This window comes from Momordica charantia (assembly GCF_013281855.1).
Source record: "Momordica charantia cultivar OHB3-1 chromosome 11 unlocalized genomic scaffold, Mcharantia_2.0 BLBB01000011.1, whole genome shotgun sequence".
Classification (NCBI taxonomy): Eukaryota; Viridiplantae; Streptophyta; class Magnoliopsida; order Cucurbitales; family Cucurbitaceae; genus Momordica; species Momordica charantia.
The window spans coordinates 9,776,702-9,795,017 of record NW_028275159.1 but is presented as its reverse complement, the minus strand read 5'-3'; the positions used below and the strand labels follow the sequence as shown (position 1 = coordinate 9,795,017).

The 18,316-nt window shown below is 33.0% G+C and overlaps 3 protein-coding genes across 5 annotated transcripts; 2 read left to right on the top strand and 1 right to left on the bottom strand.

The window, feature by feature from the left end:
* Nucleotides 1–680: 680 nt before the first annotated feature.
* On the bottom strand, nucleotides 681–2,595 carry LOC111021137 (uncharacterized). The gene is made up of 2 exons (XM_022297988.2): nucleotides 2,092–2,595; nucleotides 681–1,374 (listed from the first exon to the last, which is right to left on the bottom strand). The coding sequence occupies exons 1-2, from the start codon at nucleotides 2,444–2,446 to the stop codon at nucleotides 716–718; spliced, it is 1,014 nt and encodes a 337-aa protein (XP_022153680.1). The 5' UTR covers nucleotides 2,447–2,595; the 3' UTR covers nucleotides 681–715.
* A 4,359-nt stretch (nucleotides 2,596–6,954) lies between these two features.
* Nucleotides 6,955–10,267, top strand: LOC111021138 (uncharacterized). 3 transcript variants are annotated; one of them, XR_015789086.1, is made up of 8 exons: nucleotides 6,955–7,076; nucleotides 7,173–7,243; nucleotides 8,107–8,265; nucleotides 8,350–8,559; nucleotides 8,636–8,728; nucleotides 8,820–8,921; nucleotides 9,012–9,369; nucleotides 10,049–10,267. XR_015789086.1 is itself a non-coding variant. In XM_088120303.1 (6 exons), the coding sequence occupies exons 3-6, from the start codon at nucleotides 8,257–8,259 to the stop codon at nucleotides 8,904–8,906; spliced, it is 399 nt and encodes a 132-aa protein (XP_087976429.1). In that variant the 5' UTR covers nucleotides 6,955–7,076; nucleotides 7,158–7,243; nucleotides 8,107–8,256; the 3' UTR covers nucleotides 8,907–8,922. The 3 variants fall into 3 exon arrangements, 1 of the variants encoding a protein (XP_087976429.1); XR_015789085.1 differs by having other exon boundaries at nucleotides 7,158–7,243; XM_088120303.1 differs by lacking the exons at nucleotides 9,012–9,369; nucleotides 10,049–10,267 and having other exon boundaries at nucleotides 7,158–7,243; nucleotides 8,820–8,922.
* Nucleotides 10,268–13,330: 3,063 nt separating this feature from the next.
* Nucleotides 13,331–14,536, top strand: LOC111021155 (uncharacterized). Its single transcript, XM_088120002.1, has one exon. It carries the CDS (start codon nucleotides 13,395–13,397, stop codon nucleotides 14,424–14,426), a length of 1,032 nt encoding a protein of 343 aa, XP_087976128.1. The 5' UTR covers nucleotides 13,331–13,394; the 3' UTR covers nucleotides 14,427–14,536.
* The last annotated feature ends 3,780 nt before the right edge of the window (nucleotides 14,537–18,316 follow it).

Sequence of the window (18,316 nt, the reverse complement as noted above, 5' to 3'; positions counted from 1 at the left end):
ATTAGAGGATCAACGGTACTTAAGTTATAAGATGTAACACAGGGGTAAAACGGTAATTTGACAAAGCTGTGGTTATGAACACTAGTGAATGATTGATTTACCGTTAATGGTCAAAACCCATGGACGTAAAATATTCTACATTGAGAAGAGTGCAACTGTGGGTCTTTAGTGAAATGACCGACAGTTAACGAATGTTGATTAATATGGTTAATGAGTTTAATCAATTAATCTCGTATCGTTGGAGCTTCCGATCTGTAGGTCCATTAGGTCCCCTTGCTAACTCGAAAAGGATAGTTAAGAACATATAATCTTGAAAAGAATTTGAATTGTTCAAATTAGTTAAAGGGAATTAAGATTAATTGTATGAGATGCTATTAATTTATGTTGATACATTATAATATAAAGTGAAGTTAATTTTGAATTGGATTCAAAATTATTACAAGAGAGATGAATATTAAAATTTGATTCTAATATAGTTGTTTAATTTAATTAAATATGATTTAATTAAATTAATGTGACATATTAATTTAGTTAAATTAAATTAGAAACGTTGACGAGGAGGTTCTAAATGTCTTCCTTTCTCGAACTTTCTTCATATATAAATAGAAAGAGTAGCTAATATGGAAATAGAATCCAAACTCTTTATATATCCCCAAGTAAATTATCTTTGAAAAGAGACGAAAGAAACAAGCCAAGCCATAAATATTTGAACAAATCAAACTTCTTCTAACTTTTCAAGCTCAACATTCTTGGCCATCAAAGGGAGATACTCATTCAACAAATAAACCTCGAGATGGTTCGAGAGAGCCGACTTGTTGATATTCTCCAGATGGAATTCTTTGCAAACGAAATACAACACTGTCTCCAGCACAAGCTGCCACAGGAAGAAACTCAACAGCAAGAACAAGCACACTATTCCCAAAATACCCCTGCCCACCATCCCAAGCCATACCCCATCCCCATGAACAACCAGCTTCAAAAAGGCCTGTTGAATGATCACCAAAGAGACATTGATGAGCAACAACATGACTGTGGCCACCACCATCTTCCCCTTCAGCAGCGACCTGCTCTTCGCCATTGCCTTGAACCCGCACGACTCTTCCAAAACGGAGACGACACTCGCCAGTTGCACGACGACGCTCAGGTATAATAACCCGACGAAGTAGAGGAGGAAGAAGACGACGAAGATTGAGCCATTGACGTCGCCGTAAGGCCCGTATTGTATGAGGAGAATGAAGAGAAGCAAAATGAAAGCAAAGACTGCTAGCAAATTGAAGACGAAGAATGAAGCAAAAACACAAAGGAATGTGACTATGAGGCGCTTCCAAACCTTCGGCACGACGCTGATGATCAGCTTGAAAGACACTTCTTTTCCTGCATGAGCAAAATTTTAAGCTTAGACTAAATATGAGCAAAATTTTAAGCTTAGACTAAATACATGTTTTAGTGCTAATGTTTATATAGTTCAAATTTGTTCAATATAGTTTAAAATAATGTTTCAGATATAATATTCTATTGGTTATAATGGTTTATTATTGTATTTGTTGTATATTCTTTTTGTGATTTTGTTTCCTAATTGGGTATTAGACCATTTTTGTATAGATTAATTTTTCAATCAATGAGAAAGGATATGGAAAACCTTCCAAATTTTTACATGGTATCAGCTCAAAACGTTCAAACGAATATCCGGTCCAAAAATGGGATCCGGCCAAAATCGATGAGTCAAAAGAACCACGATCTCAAACGACATGTTAAGGATCCCAGATTGGAAAGAAAATGGATCTTACAATGGTTTATAATAAATATTGACTACTCTTCTCATTGTCAATTGATTTTGAGATGAAATCTCATGAATATTGACCGTTTCAAATTAATTTCTTACCTTTTTAACACATAGCCAGTATATATAGCAGAAGTAAGTACATCTCTAAGTTTTTGTCAATTCACTCAATATTATGTTATGTATGTTTATCAACAAGAAAAATATAATTGAAAAATGTTAAAAGGTAAGAGATAAAATTTAAAATTAAAACTACACTGTGTACTTAGCCCGATATTCATATATAATTTTGAAAATTTATTGAGACATACCTATGTGTATGCAAGCAACTGTGTAGACGGCGGCGGAGGTGGCAAGGAGGGAGAAAACAAAGAGGAAGACGATGTAAGAGATGTTGAAGAGCCAAAAGCAGGTCCATTTAGGGGTAATGAGCCCCGACATGTCGTTGTATTTGTGAACGTCTTGATCATTGTCGTGTTTGTGTAGGAACGAGAGCTGGTGGAAGAAGTTGCCAAAGAGAAGATTTGAAATCTCCATGTGAGCCAAGAAGATGAAGGTCAAAGGGAGGATCAAGGCGAGCGCGATTTGGGCGAAGATTTTTCTCCATGTGCGGATGATCTCGTAGGTTTCTTGAAAGATTTCGAAGAGTTCGAGGATCGACGACATGTTTTTTGTCAAAGAAGATGGAAGAAGGAGAAGATGAAGGTTGTTTTGTAATGGAAGATGGGGGAATGAAACAACAGCTAATAAGGCAATTGTTTGAAGTGGAAGAAACAAGAGAGTAAAGAAGTTGTCAAAATGGACAAGTGTTGAATTGGTAAGAAGAACAAAGGGGAGTCCATGTTTGAAGTGTAAAATAAACAAAAAGTGATGATCTTTTCAATATTGAGAAATTGTCAACACAAAAGGGCCGTTGAATACACGGAAGGGTTAATTAAATTTATAAGGGGTGACTTCTTCTTTAATGTAAATTAAGTTTAAATATCATTTTGGTCATCAACTTTCCACCTTAGTTCATTTTAGTTAATACACTTTCCACTATCTCAACTTTTGTTTATTTTAATTTATGTTCTTTTCAAACGTCTAGTTTATTGTCCTTATTTGTCAAAGTTTAACACAAATTGTATATATAATTAAAACTCTTTATTATAAATTTATAGTATATTTCAAGAAATTTAGCTGAAGTGTCATCTTAAAATTGTGATTCAAAGAAATGAGATAAAAAAAAAGGATGTTTTGAAAGTAGAGTAAACCAAAATGAACTAAACTGAAAATGTAGTAACTAGTATTCAAATATAGTTCAAATTAATTTTTAATGTGATATTCAAACAATTAAAATTTAATTCAAAAGATTGTCTAAACAATTGTAGCCAAGGAGCCTAACAATAGGGTCTTTTTTTTTTTTTGTTAACAAATTAAACTATTTAGACGATCCATTATTGACGAATTTATGGTTTAAATCTCTTAAAATGGGAAAAAAAAAGAAGACAAAAACCTATAAGGGAAACACCTCAAGCCTTAGCTTAATAAATTTAGGAGTTTAAGTTGAGGTTTAAAAAACCTAATTTTAAGGAAAACGCATTTAGGATGCAAGTTTAGGAAACTATGAGTGTTAAAAAAGGAAAAAAAAATTGTTGGGAAAAAATAGATAAATCGAATATTGTTCTTCAAACAAGAACTATTTGATTTTCCCTTTCCATAGGCTAACAGCAGATAAGTAAGTAACAATAACAAATGAGTAAGAGATAGGGATAGAAAAGCTTAACACCATAAGGACTATACTGGTTCGCCCCTATCTTGGGACTACGTCCAGTCTTCTGCAAAAAGCATAGTTGAGGATATTACAATGGAGATCTCACTCAAGATATTACTATCTTGCTTCTAAGTACCCTAACAATGGCTACCTAGGATTACACAATTGGAAATACTCTCACTAAACCCACGAGATACAAACTCTTTTTTTCATACACTTCCCACAACTACTCAAGTCTATCTTATTTGGACTTTGTACAAATGAAACCTTAACAAAATGGTTCTATTTATAAGAGGTCAAATATCTCAATCCTTATAGGAAAATAATATTGTAATCCTTATAAGACAATAATATCATACTCCTTGTAGGAATTAGTAGTAGTGTTTGAAAATCCTTTTCCTCATAGGACACGGGTCATCTGTTTTGGCTCCATTATCCCAACAATCTCCCAACAAAACATCGATCTTGCCGCCTACTGCAACAGCAGTCTCTGATAATCTTGGAAAACTCCAAAGCTTCTTCTGCAAAAACTTCTGATCTTCTTGAAAAAATCTTCAAGGCTTCTCCTGCAAGTTTAAAAACTTGTAAAAAAAAATGTCAGAAATCATCAATCTCATCTGTCTTTGCCCTGAGGTTGGGCAATCTACGTGGTCTTGTCTCCCAGACGCAAGAGACACAGCCATGTGCTCCCACTCAAACTAAGTGGCGATATCTGAAGCTTCCTTCTTTGTTCTCAAACACTGATTCTTGAAGAAAGAACTTCTCACTGATGACTTGACAACTGTATTCAAGCCTGCTGCCAGAATTGAAGCTCTAGTCTTTACCTCAACAACTACTGAGTTCATCTTCTCTGATGCAACTGTTCGCTGACGCGACTTCATCAATTCACCCATTCGTCTGATAACTGGAGATAATCCCAGACAACCTAAAGAACATGTTCTCATTCTTTGACTTACCAATTGACATTGTTCCTGAATTGATGGCAGATCCTCATGATCTGTTCTAGTTGTCTTTGTTGTTGGCTCAGTCCTACCTCTTTGGACACCATCTGTAACTTGCATCCACTGTTTCAATGATCCTCTGGCAACACTCAATTGCAACGTGTAAACTGTAGATCTTCTATGGTCAATTGCCACCAACTTGGATCCTTTGGTGAGCTTCCACTGGTTCCCACCAAACTCACTCTAATAACCATCATCGTCCAACTTACCTGTAGAGATAAGGTTCATTATGATACTGGGTACATACCTGACATCTTGCAGTAATAACTCAGTCCCACTATCGGTCTTCAATCATATATTTCAAATCCCTTTAGTCTTGAAAAGTCTTCCATTCCCCATCTTCACGTGGCCGTGATTGCCTCTTCTGAAAGATGTGAATAATCTTCTATTTAGAGATATGTGTACTGGAACTGCGCTGTCTATTACTCGCTCTGATGACTGGTTTTCTGTTTCTGTGTTGCTTTCAACAGAGACGAGGGCATCGTCTACAACTGCATTTGACTCTGCCATATACCTTTTCAGATCCTCTTTCAATATTCTACAGTCTTTCTTGATGTGGCATTTTTTGTGGCAATGAAAACATTCAGCATCTCTCTTCCAATCCCTCCTACTATGCTTCTGCTGCCTGTCATCAGACACAACCTTCTCTTTACCTTTTTCGACAGTCAATACTCAGTCTTGTTCGAAAGTAGATTCTTTCCAAAAATTTCGAAGATATGTCTCCTAATGAATCGGACACTGCTGTCTTCATCGTTTCCCAACTTTCAGGTAAAGATGTTAGCAACTGAATAACATTCACTTCGTCACTAAAAGTAATCTTAACTGATGTCAATTGATTGATTAATTTTGTGACCTCATTTATCTGAGAATTGACAATAGTATTTTCTTCCATTTGAATGTTAAAAGAACACTCTTAAGAGATATACCTTATTATTAGCTGAGGGTTTCTCGTACCTATTCTTGCTTTCATAAGATCTACTGCTGTCGTTTCGTTTGCTACGTGACTTGCCACATTCATCGATAAACACAATCTGATAAAGGCAACTGGCTGTTAATTCGTCTCTACCAATCTTCATCTTTCATCCCTACTGGTCGTTCCTTTAAAGCTTTATTCAACTTCTTGCAGGTCAAGTAATCCTTAATCTGCATCTTCCAATATTCGAAATTGGCCCCATCGAACTTCATGATTCCTTCAAAACCTGACTTCTCTGCTAATCTCATGATCTCTATACCAAACGCTATGATACCAATTGTTGGGGAAAAAATAGATAAATCAATCGTCTTGTAAGTTCTTCAAACATGAACTATTTGATTTTCCCCTTCCACAGGCTAACAACACATAAGTAAGTAACAATAACAAATGAATAAGAGATAGGGATAGAAAAGCTTAACACCACAGGGATTATACTGTTCGCTCCTATCTTTAGACTACGTCCGGTCTTCTGCAAAAAAGCAGGTTCAACTATAGTTGGGAGATCTCACTCAAAATACTACTATCTTGCTTCTAAGTACCCTAACAATGGCTACCTAGGATTACACAATTGAAAATACCCTCACTAAATCCACGAGATACAAACTCTTTTTTCATACACTACCCACAACCACTCAAGTCTCTCTTATTTAGACTCTGTACAAATGAAATCTTAACAAAAAGAGTTCTATTTATAAGAGGTCAAATATCTCAATCCTTATAGGAAAACAATATTATAATCCTTATAAGACAATAATATCCTACTCCTTGTAGGAATTGGTAGTAGTGTTGAAAATCTTTTTCCTCGTAGGACACGGGTCTGTTTTGGCTCCATTATCCCAACAAAAACTATATTTTTCTTACAATAAATTGAGAATAAGTTTGGCACTCCCTCCCAAGAAGTTTGAGGAGAAAGGTTGGGATTATCATAGTCTAATTCATATTTACCTCACAATTTTACCACTCAATACTTTGGATTTGTAAGATCTTGTTGTTTGTTGTTTCTAATTTTATTAACAAACGCAAGTATTTGAAAATTATTTATATGTGTTGTTTCTAATCTTTTTAGAAACATTTTCAAAATTATATTGAAATTTTGGAAACAACCAAAAAACAAGTTTCTTGTTTGTTGTTTATAATTTATTCCACTACACAATTCTAGCTTTCAGCGACGAAAATAAGTGACGAAAACTGTTTCGATGCATGAAAGGCGACGTAAACGGATTTCGTCACATATGTAGCAACGAAAATATATATCGTCGCTTTTAAAAGCGACGAAAATGGCTTTTTCTCATTTAAAAACGACGAAAACGCGTTTCGTCGCTCTTAAACGATGCCGTTTCTAGCGCTTAACTTAAAACGCGCTGACAAAACGACGTCGTGGTGCTTAGCCCCTTGTCTTAAATCACGCCGCCCCAATTTTTCGTCTCCCTCCCTTTCGTCTCCCCTTTTTTCCCGTTTTCTTCTCCCTCTACCGCTGCCGGGAGGCCCCCCCCCCCCCTCCTTTCTTCCCGTTTTCTCCTCCCTCTACCGCTGCCGCGAGTCCCACTTGAGAAGAGAAGCTTGATTGATGTAACGCTTTGCCTGTGATAATTTGTGATTTGAGATTACTAGGGTTTCGTTGTTTTCTTTCTTTTCTAATTTGATCTTCAGTTTGATTTGTTGCAGAAGTCTACCTCACTAGGATTTGGGCGAGTATAGTGGGATTCTACTGGAATTTGCAGCTTCCAATATTTAAGGTAACACTTTTTTTTTCATAATTTTCCTCCGAGATGTGGGAAACCCAGATCAAACTTTTCATGATCGGATTAGGGTATTTTTTTCCTTCTGTTTTTTGTTGTTGTTCTTCTTCAAACTTTGTATCAGAACTGAAGAATATGAACATATTTACAGTGAATTTTTGAAATGTTGTTTTGTTTTGTGAAATTTTGTTGGGTGTTAAAATTGGAACCCGTTAACTTGAAATCTTCAACAATCTGAGCACTGACAGTGTCATAAATCTAGGAAATTTAATTTTTTCCGTGGAAATTGGTATTTGGCATTGTGGAATCTAGATCTACCTTCCAGTAAACAAACTATATTCTTTCAGTGTAACTCCAAAATTCATAACCTTTTTTAATAAGAAAATTTGGTTTTATGGTGTCAATTTTGATCGTAAACTTTTAATTTCACTCAATTATACTGAGCGGTGTTATAATTTTTACCTTTTATTTAAATGTTTGTTGAAAGAATTGTTTAAAAACAAAAAAAAAAAAAGAAAATCGGTTCAGATTAGACGGATTCAATAAACAAAGGTCTTGATTAGGTTGACACTAAGATATATATATTTTTTAATTCAGATTAGGGGATTTTGAAACATTTATTCAATGGTCAATTTCACCGGTTGATTTATTTGAAGTTTGCTTTTCATTTATATTAGTGGCTTTTTTTTACATATTTTTTTTTGTTGGAATGAGTAGATGATGGCAATACAAACATAAAAAAATTTGCAACAATTGTATAAAGTTGGGTCATGCTTTGCTTTCTATCTATTCTTTTCTCCCCCTTTCATTGTCTCATAAAAATATACTTTACATATATTTTTTTTTTTGGAAAAATCAAGCTCGAATGGACGGACCAACAAAGTAGACCAGTTGGACCTGGGTCAGCTTCGTTTAACAGCGAGGTAGGCTATTTGGCACGCAACTATATTGATGTGAAGCGTGCAAAGAAAAAAGAGATAACGGTCCTAAAGACTAATGAAATCATTCAGATGTTACTGGTAACCATTTTTTCTTATGTTGTATTTATTGACCACTAATAATTGAATATGTTGTTAACTGGTTTTAATGACTACATTTTGTAGGAGAAGTTTGTTGTCGTTATATCTCAGCCACATGTGCATAGATATATTTTATACGAGATTGGAACTCGATTCAAAGACTATCGAGCGAAACTACATCGTCATTACAAAAAGTCACGTGATCAAGCACATGCTCGTCAAAAGCCGTATAAAGACATAAAACAAGAAGACTGGAACATATTATGTGATAGATTAGAATTTCCTGCATGGAAGGTAACTACTATATGATCTTAATTCTTTGTTATCATTTTATAAGTATCGTTTCTTAACTAAATATGTAATTTTGTAGGAAAAATCTGCCAAAAATAAGATGGCAAGTAGTAAATTGAGGTTCAATCATCGAGGTGAACCAAAACCATTTCAGTGTCATCGAGAAGATTCGGTATGAATCAAATAATTTATTTGAATTGTATGCTACTTTAGATTTTAGGTTCTTACTATTTTTACTACAACTTAACAATCTTTTTGAATAGAGAAAAGAAGATGGGACATATTTAAGTCTCATTCATATATTCTTCAATATGCATTATTCGGAGGAAAAATGTTGGATTAACGAGTAAGCGAGGAATTCATATGTAAGTATTTGTTTAATTTTGACAGACTTAAAGTATTGATGTAAGATAGATATATCTTAAAGCTCTTAACGACACATTTATTTTTTGTAGGAAGAAATGATTACCTTAAAGGCGAATCATGCTTCTCAAGGAGACGAAAAAACAGAAGAAGAAATAATGGAGACGGTCCTTGGGAGAAGATCGAACTATATAATAGGAATGGGATATGGACCGAAACCCAGGATCATCATCAAAATACTCTGATGAATATGTTGAGTCATTAGAGGCTCGTATTCAGAAGCATGAGGAAGAATTGACATCTCAATTAAAGGAGAACGAAGACCAACAAATGGCCACCCAATAACAAATACAAAAAGTATTGGAGGCCCAAAGCCAGGAGTTTAACAGGAAACTTCTCGAAATGCACCAAATGTTTCTTTCGAGGGGAGGAAGTTCATTGAATAGTAAGGTATGTCGTGAAATTAGTTTCTTGATGTTTATGGTTATGTGCTCAAGTGTTAAAACTTTACGAATGTTTTGAGAGTATATCTTCTAGATTATGTTTGTCTGGAGTATGATATGATTTACGTATATATTGAGTATGTCTGATTTTCTTTGGAATATATTTTACCTTCGGAGTATGTGAGTTTATCTGGAGCTCTGTTTTGAAACGTTTGGTTGGAGAGTAAATGAGTTTATTTAATAAGTGTTGTAATTTAAATGGTTGATCTCGTGTAATTTTTAGGAGAAGAAGATATGTGTATGTATTGAGTATATCTGACTTTCTTTGGAATATATTTTACCTTTGGAATATGTCTGAGTTTATCTGGAGCTCTGTTTTAGAACATTTGGTTGGAGCGGAGACGTTCGTGACGCGGGGGGGGGGGGGGGGGTGTTTGGTATTGTGACATTGGATGAATTTGTGACATTGGGTTATAAGTTTATGTGTTTGGTATTGTAACAAAAAGGGACAGGTTTGTGACATTGGATGGATTTGGTATTTATTATGCATTTGGTTGTTGTGTTACTATCATGTTAGTTAGTTTTACTATCATGTTAGTTAGTTTAGTTTATTGGTTTGATTTTATTTATTCGTGTCTACTTCTATACTTATACTACAAAACTAATTGATACAATTCTTTCTGCAGGATTGATGTTGGACGTTGGAGAGGATTATTTGTGTGAATTTAGTTAGATGCTTGACGTTATTTTTCTTTTGTACTCTAATTTTATAATGAGTTTTATTTTTACACACTTGCAATGTTATGAATGATACAATTGTTCAGTGATATTTGCTATATTTGTTAAATTTAGCAAAAAATTTTAAGGTCAAATTTTATTATTATGGAAAAAGTATATTCAGCAAATTTCGTATGAGAATTCAGAACATTAAAATGTTTGTATGAAAATCGTGGAAATTTAGGATTGAAATTAGGAAACAAAGAAACAATGAAATAATATTATTAATACAAAAAAAAAAAGAAACAAAAAGCGATTTCGTCGCCTGCCAAAAAAAAAAAAGCAACAAAATGTTTTCGTCGCCTGCCAATAAAAAAGGTGACGAAACACAAACGACGAAATACGTTTCGTCGCCCCCATTTCGTCGCTAATAAAGCGACAAAAACGTGGTCTCGTCGCTGAAACCGTTCAGCGACACGGAATCAGCGACAAAACTAACAACGTAAACGTTTCATCACTAAAATCCGTCAGCAACGAAATTTAGGCTTCAGTGACGTAAACGTTTCGTCACTGAAATCCATCAAAGACGAAATTGAGGCTTCAGTGACGAAAATTTTTCGTCGCTGAATGTCTAGAATTTTGTAGTGTTCAAAAACATAAATAGAAATAATATTATTTATCATTCTTAAATCTACATACGTCAGCCAATTTTAATTTTGAAGAAATACAAATAAGAGATAAAAATGTCACCAATAGACTCTTTAACCTTGATTTTTTAAGTCCTAACTCGCAAGTTTTGGAAAACTCCCTCGCCCGCAACAATTGATATATTGTGCTTCTACTCCTTTGGCTCGAATGTAAATTTGTCTCTCTGTAAAATTCAAAATGCATGATCTTAAGCAAACATATTTATTAAATTAAAAAAAATTATCCTTTGATGATAAAATCTGACTATAAAATTTTAAAATTTAAATTAAATCCGGGAAAAAATACATTTTCGATTACCAAGACCTTAGCTCAACGATAATGGTAACGGTAATGGTTCTTGAAGTTTTAAAATTGACACTTTTTATATTTAAAATTTGAGAAATAGTTGTCTCCCTAAGCAGCATTTTAAATTTGTGATTAGACCAAATATATTAATTTGATAATATTCTTTTGAAATGTAAATGATTCAACTTGTTTTTTTTTTTATTACAAATTATCCCCCCTACGCCCTCTAGCAAGCTTTGAAAAGAAAAACAAAGCAGAAAGAAAAGGCGAGAAGTCCCATCTTTCAAAAATATATTATTAAATTAATATATTTTACTCCGTAGCAATTTAAATACCATTTCATTTTAATATTAGTCAACTAAAAATAATTAATCATTTAAAATGATTTGAATTAAAAGTGTTCATTTCGAAATTCCAAGATTCAAAGGATACCTACTCGTAGTGGAATGGACAAAAATGGACAAAAATTAGATTTTTTTCTAGGGTTTTAAACATTTGATGATTTTTTAACACAACAGGAATAAGAGCATGTGAACACAGTAAAATAAAGTGAATTTGGTCAAATAGAAAATAAAAAATCGTGGGGTGGGTCTATAGAATACATTTTAGACCATTATAATTTTATCTAAATTTTTTATTTCTTCGAATCATCTATTGTCATGTTAGAATTGTCACCCACAGAAAAATCAAATTAACTAGTATGTCACAGTTGACCAACATGATTATTTTCTAAGAACATAATTAAAAATTTTAAGTTTATAAATTAAATCTATATATATATATATATATAGACTCGTCTTATCAATTAAAAATGGAACATTGAACCTGTCAACCACCCGAAAGTTTGTTGAATGAATCATTATATTTTGTAAAAACGTAAAATAAAATTTTATAATGTTCATTTTCTTTCTAACGTGGAATTCTTAACACGTCTTCGGTTTGAGTTTATAGCTCAGATATCATATCAATATTCATGGAGTTCTATCTCAAGACCAATTGATATGAAAGGAGTACTCCATGTTTATTATAAACCTTTATAACGTTCATTTTATTTTCAATGTGGAATCTTTAAATACATTAGGTAGGATTATTTGAATCCGAACTCCAATGTCAAATTTTCTAATGAATACTTCCACACACAAGATATCTATACGCCAGAATGGTGCTAAGTCTAACAGATTCTAATGTCAAAATCAGATAAAAAATTTAATTGAGAGTAGCAAAGAACGTAGAGTTGTCTAGCTAGAACATACCTTGCGTTCTAGATCTCTGCTCTTATTTATACAAAGAGAGTGTCCTCAAGTTGGTTCGAGTGTACTAGCTCGACCTTGTCGTGTTGGGTTTGATCTGATTGGAGAACTTAGTATTATAATTTCACCCATAACAACATCCATCTTCAAGAGATAAACTTTAGATTTCCCAAGTGAACAAGAATAGCAAATGTTAATTTGTTGTTGTTGTTAGATACACATAAATGTATTAAATTTATCCTAATTCATCCATTTAAGCTTTTAGATTTATTGGTAGTATTAATCATCTTTGTTTATGTAAGAACTTGCACAAGGTTTGACCTAGTCAAAATCGAACTCGGAAACTAGGAATCTCGAACCTCTTGGAACTAACCTGCACAAGAGGGCACGGACTAACCTGCACAAGAGGGCAAAAACTTCGACGCTCAAATCAGTAAGCTATTCGTTCTTAATAAGAAGTTCGAGAAGAAATTCGATACCTGCGGTAAGAATGAGGCCCTCTATTTATAAGTACGGGTCTGACAGATCTCATGACCAGCGGTTACTCTTGTCGTTTTGCAGATCAAACCTCTCGGGCTACTTCAGTCGAACCCGAGCAGGTTGAACCATTCAACAAGTATGGAAATGAATTTAAGTGACTAAGTCTCTCACCTCGGTAGGTCCGAGGTGGAGCTGTCAATTTGAATTATTCGGCTCTGGACGAATTAATGTCTTCCACGTGTTACGACTATTTCCCTTCCAAACAATGTTTAATGTGTATTCGAGTAGGAGATAATTTTGCTTGTTGAAGTGTCTTGTGCAAATTTACGAGCCAACGTGTTCTTTCATTGACCTAACCTAATTAATGAATTTATAAGTCAACGATTAGAAAGGTCCACAACTTGTCCTTTTTTTCCAAATATCAATTAGTCTTTTAATCAAATCCTTTTGTGGAATAATAATGAACCTTCAAAGAGGGACAAAAGTCCAAATAATTTGTAGTTATAAATCTTCCTTCTATTTCTTCAAGTTCTTCATCTTCACTTCCATTATTTCATCCCATTTTCTCTCCTAACCCAAAAAAAGAAAAACCATGGATGTAGAACTCCAAAAGATGCAAGTTCTTGGAATCTGTGGAATTTTTCAAGAAACCGGCAAATTAATCCACAAATGGAAAAAAATCTTCGCCCAAATCACTCTCGCCTTCATTCTTCCTCTCTCTCTCTTAGTCTTAGCCTATTCCGAAATATCCAATTTCTTCATCACAAAGATCACCCACGACCAACAATTCTTAAACAACACCCAAAAATCCACCCCCCAATTCCTTAAACTATCCCACCTCGTATCCTCCGATAGAATCCATTACTACCTCATCAGCATCGCTTACTTCATCTTCTCCACCACCTTCTCCCTCCTCGCCACCTCCGCCGTCATCTACGCCGTCGCCTCCATCTACAGCGCAGCACCTGACATCTCATTCAAGCACGTGATCGCCGCCGTCCCCAGGGCATGGAAGCGGCTTCTCCTCACCTTCCTTTGCTTCATAGCCGCTATCTTGATCTTCAACTTCTTTGCCGCTTTTATCATCACTTTCCTCACGATCATCGCTCTCGTAATCTACGAACCGAGCGAATTCAGCTTCGGAATCGGCAGTGCAATGATTGTTGCCGTCTTCACCATCTTATACATGACGGCGTTATGGTACTTGGTGATGATATGGAAAATGGCGAATGTCGTTTCCGTTTTGGAAGAGTCGTCGAGCGGGTTCAGAGCCATGGCCAGAGCCAAGGCGCTGCTGAAAGGGAAGATGGTGGTGGCGACGGTTCTTTTTCTGTCGTTGAGCTTGTGTTTTGGAGTGGTTGACTCTGTGTTTAATCGTATGGCGGCGCCGGCGGGATTGGTGGGGAGGGGTATTTTCGGGATTATTTGGGTGCTGTCGTTTCTGTTGGTGGTTTTGGTCAACCTTGTGGCGGAAACTGTGTTATATTTCGTCTGCAAATCGCATCATCAGGAGAGTGTCGACACGTCGGCTCTCTCCGACCATCTTAAAGGGTATCTGTCGGCGGAATATGTTCCGTTGAATGTTGAGGATTATGTTCAAGTTGAGAAATTGCAAGTTGTTTAATTTGAACCTCTTCCACTATTCATGGGTTTATTGGTGCTTTATTTGTAATAAACTATGTAACATCTTTTTTGAATAAGATTTATGATATGGGATGAACACATATCCATCAATTTGAGGTTTTTTCTTCTTTTAATATGACAAGATTTGAGATTCGAACTCACTATTTTTGAGGTGGTTGACGTGGCCTCCAACTAAAATTGATATAGAATCTAAATTATTTAATTAATTCAAATAATTGTAGCTTATAGGTTTGTAGGTCAATAGGATTTTTTTATCATGTTCTTGTTTCTTGTTTTATGTTGCTCATTTTTTATTTTAGAGAAACATAAGTATTTAGTGTAAGGATCCCACATTGAAAAGATAAGAGATCTTAATAAAGGTTTATAATAAGACATGAGTTACCCCTCTGATGGTTAATTGGTTTTGAAAAGGAATCTCATGAAATATTGATATGGTATTAGAGTCCAAAATATGCTCAAGCGAGCATCCGATCTAGGGCTACAAGAATTGGTTCTGACGATGCGCACTACAACTCCGGGATCTTGTCTCTGTCTCTCTGCCAAAACACTTATGTTGTCCCTCTTTTTTTGTGCCTCAACATAACTCGCCACTCAAAGGTTTGTGCAACAACACTTAAAAACAAAACCTAAAACGAAAAGGAAGTATTTAAAGCCTTGTCACATCGCAGCATTGAGACACTACCCGAAGAAAATAAGAAACGAGAAATGAGAGCATAAACAATAATAAGAGATTTATCATCCAAACTTTAGTACAATAACTGTTACATTCTGCAGCAGAGTGATCCTATAATAAGAGATTTATCATCCAGACATTTGATTTATTACATAAAAATGATAGCAAGTGAATTCATCATCAACAATAATAAGAGATAATATAATATTAATCACAAATAATTTCAGGATAATAAGAAATTTGAACAAATTTAATTTATACTCATATGTACAGCTTTACATAAATTTAACCTTAAACTTTTAACTTCATAAAATTCAACCCTACATTTGAATAAATGATGAAATTACTACATGCTTTTCAAAACTACACTTGAAAATAGCTCATAAATAAATTATATTAAAGTATCTAACATAACCAAAATAATTAATTTTTCCAAATTGAAAAAGTTTTGATGCTCATAGATAACCAATAAAATCTTAGGAAAAAAAAAGAAAGAAAAAGAAAAGAAAAGTAAACTAATGGGTATTATTTCACAGGTATATGTCAATTACCGCTGAGCTATGCTCGTTTTGGCGTCTCTTATTTAAAGTTTAGGGTTGAGTCGGATGAAATTGAAATTGGAAAGTTAAAATTAATTGAAAATTTTTGTCAATATATAATGGAGTAATAAATATTTGTTTCAAAAAATTAGTTATAAATGATTCTCGCTAATATGTTATGATAAAATATCTATTATTAATAATTAATTAACAAAAATTGGGAAGCTAATATATTACAATAAAATATCTAGTCAATAACGATTAGTTAATATTGACCCACCTATAAATATAGTTCAACCAAGATTTTAAATGTCAATGTCGATGAAAACGTTGAGATCTCAATTTTATGGAAATATCGACGAAAATGTCGATGTCGATGGATATTTCTATAAAAGTTAGAAAAATTAAAAAATCCTAAAAATATTAAAATTAACAAATAAAGATTTTCCTATTTCTAAATTAGTTAAAAATAATTAATATTAATATTATATATATATATATATATATATATATATATATATATTAGTGATAGTTTGTTGATATTTTTCATATATATTTTGTCGATTTTCTTCTACTGTGATGGAAATGTTGATTTACCCCTCATATCAATGTCGAACTTATAGAAACATGAATCTGTCGATGAAAATTCGACGTATCGATGAATATTTAAAACATGAGTTGAAAGGGAGCTTCGAAAATTTCAACCGTAGCAAAAATGATAAATAAATAAAATTAACTAGTTGATATACTCGCCTGTTGCTATTTCAAGCACAATCATCATAACAAATTAGCAATATTAATTGGTGATATTTACCAGGCAAAGAGGATAAAAAATAATATAATGTTTATAAATAATACAAGCTAGTTTGTGAATAAGTTATATATATAATTAAGAAGCCAGAATTTAATGTCAGTAAATCAATAGTTTTATCATTATTGTTATTATTATTATTTGAAAAAAGGACTTTTATTAAGAAAAGTAAATTATATAATAGTATTAATTAATGATTGGTTTACTCAATCAATTTAGATACAATTTGGCTATATTTGTCATTTTAATTTTTGCCTACTTTCTTTGAATTTATTTCCTAATGGGCCACTGAAGGTGAAACCTGCAATGTCCCTATAAGTATTTAAGTTAGGGATATTCAAATAACTTCCACTCTAATAAGTTGTAAATTTCTCACGAAACTAATTTTGGTTGAATGGTTCTAATATATACCCTTTTTTCTATAAAAATTATTTTAAAACATGACTTTGTGTATTTTTACGGGTCATGAGCTAGAATCCTCACGCGGCTATTTCATTTTAATTGTAATATTCTAAAAAAATTATTTGTTTAAAAGATAGGATAGATGAGAAATTTTTTATGTTCCATTTTTGCATCATGATCTTAATTTTTTTATATCTAAATTATCCGTTTATGCATCAATAGTTATCTTGAACATAGTTTAATTGACTATAGTAAGTATCTCGACCAAAATGTTAGATTTTCGAATTCCTACTCCATATATAAATAAAATAAAAAAAATTTATATATGCATCAATAAACTATCACCAATTTATGGCATAAATTGTTAACTCTTAATTTGGGTTGATTTAGAAAGTTAGAAATAACACTTTAAGGAAGAGTTGGTAAAGTTTAATTAATTAAATCAATTAATTATTATATAAATTCATTGATTAGGCATATAATCCTGAACAAAAGGTTATGGTTGAATCTCCACCCCATATACAATATACAAATAATAAAACAAAAGTTAATCAATTAGTTAATTTAGAAAAGTTAAAATAGAATATGACAATGGTCATTTATCTATGAAATTTCTCTTTTTTTTTTTCTTTTTTAATACAACATATGAGATTGGGTTAGAATTCACTATTTTTAAGTTAAAATAAGTGCCTTAACAAGTTGAACTACGATCACATTAGTACGAGACCTCTAAGACCTCTATTTAGTTAGATGATCTTCTCAACCCAAATTATATTTTTAAAACTTTAAAAAAGAAATTGATTCCTCTATTAATAAAATATGCTCAAATTTAAATGACAAAATTAAAAAAATATATATGTATAGTTTATCTCTATAATTGACCATGTCAAAATTACTTTTACAATTAAATAAAAACATCCAATATGAACATTATTTTTAGTATAGTTTAGGAGTTAAAAGGACACCTCCTTCCACTATTGTCGAAGGTTTAATTCCTCGACTCCATATTTGTTGCTTTAAAAAAATATCTCTTATTCAAATAATTAAATTATATATAAGGACACATGTAAAGTTTAAATTCTATTTTGATGTTAAATTTTAAGATTTATTCTACTTCAGCTTATGAATTGAAAACTACTTTAATTTTCAAAATTTGGATTAGATTAAAATAGATCTATAGAAAAAAATAGTTGAAAGTAGTACAGTTTTTAGTACAACAATTTAGGGATATGAGGATCGAACCTCCGATCACAAGGGAAGGAGTACATGTTAATTACCGCTGAACTAGGTCCATGTTGATAAAAAAAATAATGTAGTACAATTTATCAGTTTAATTTTTTAAAATAAAAAAGCATAAACATAATAATTATCATTCCTTAACGTATAATAGCATTCTCCTTTACTTGTGATTCAGTTGCAGTTTGCTCTCATATTTGCTTGTCCAT

Bases quoted from the DNA above. Each gene is read 5' to 3' on its own strand.
- LOC111021137 (XM_022297988.2), bottom strand. From the start codon at position 2,446: ATGTCGTCGATCCTCGAACTCTTCGAAATCTTTCAAGAAACCTACGAG. The intron at 1,375-2,091 runs GTATGTCTCAAT...TTGCTCATGCAG, and splicing joins AGTTGCTTGCATACACATAG to GAAAAGAAGTGTCTTTCAAG.
- LOC111021138 (XM_088120303.1), top strand. The intron at 8,560-8,635 runs GTAACTACTATA...GTAATTTTGTAG, and splicing joins TAGAATTTCCTGCATGGAAG to GAAAAATCTGCCAAAAATAA. The intron at 8,729-8,819 runs GTATGAATCAAA...CTTTTTGAATAG, and splicing joins AGTGTCATCGAGAAGATTCG to AGAAAAGAAGATGGGACATA.
- LOC111021155 (XM_088120002.1), top strand. From the start codon at position 13,395: ATGGATGTAGAACTCCAAAAGATGCAAGTTCTTGGAATCTGTGGAATT.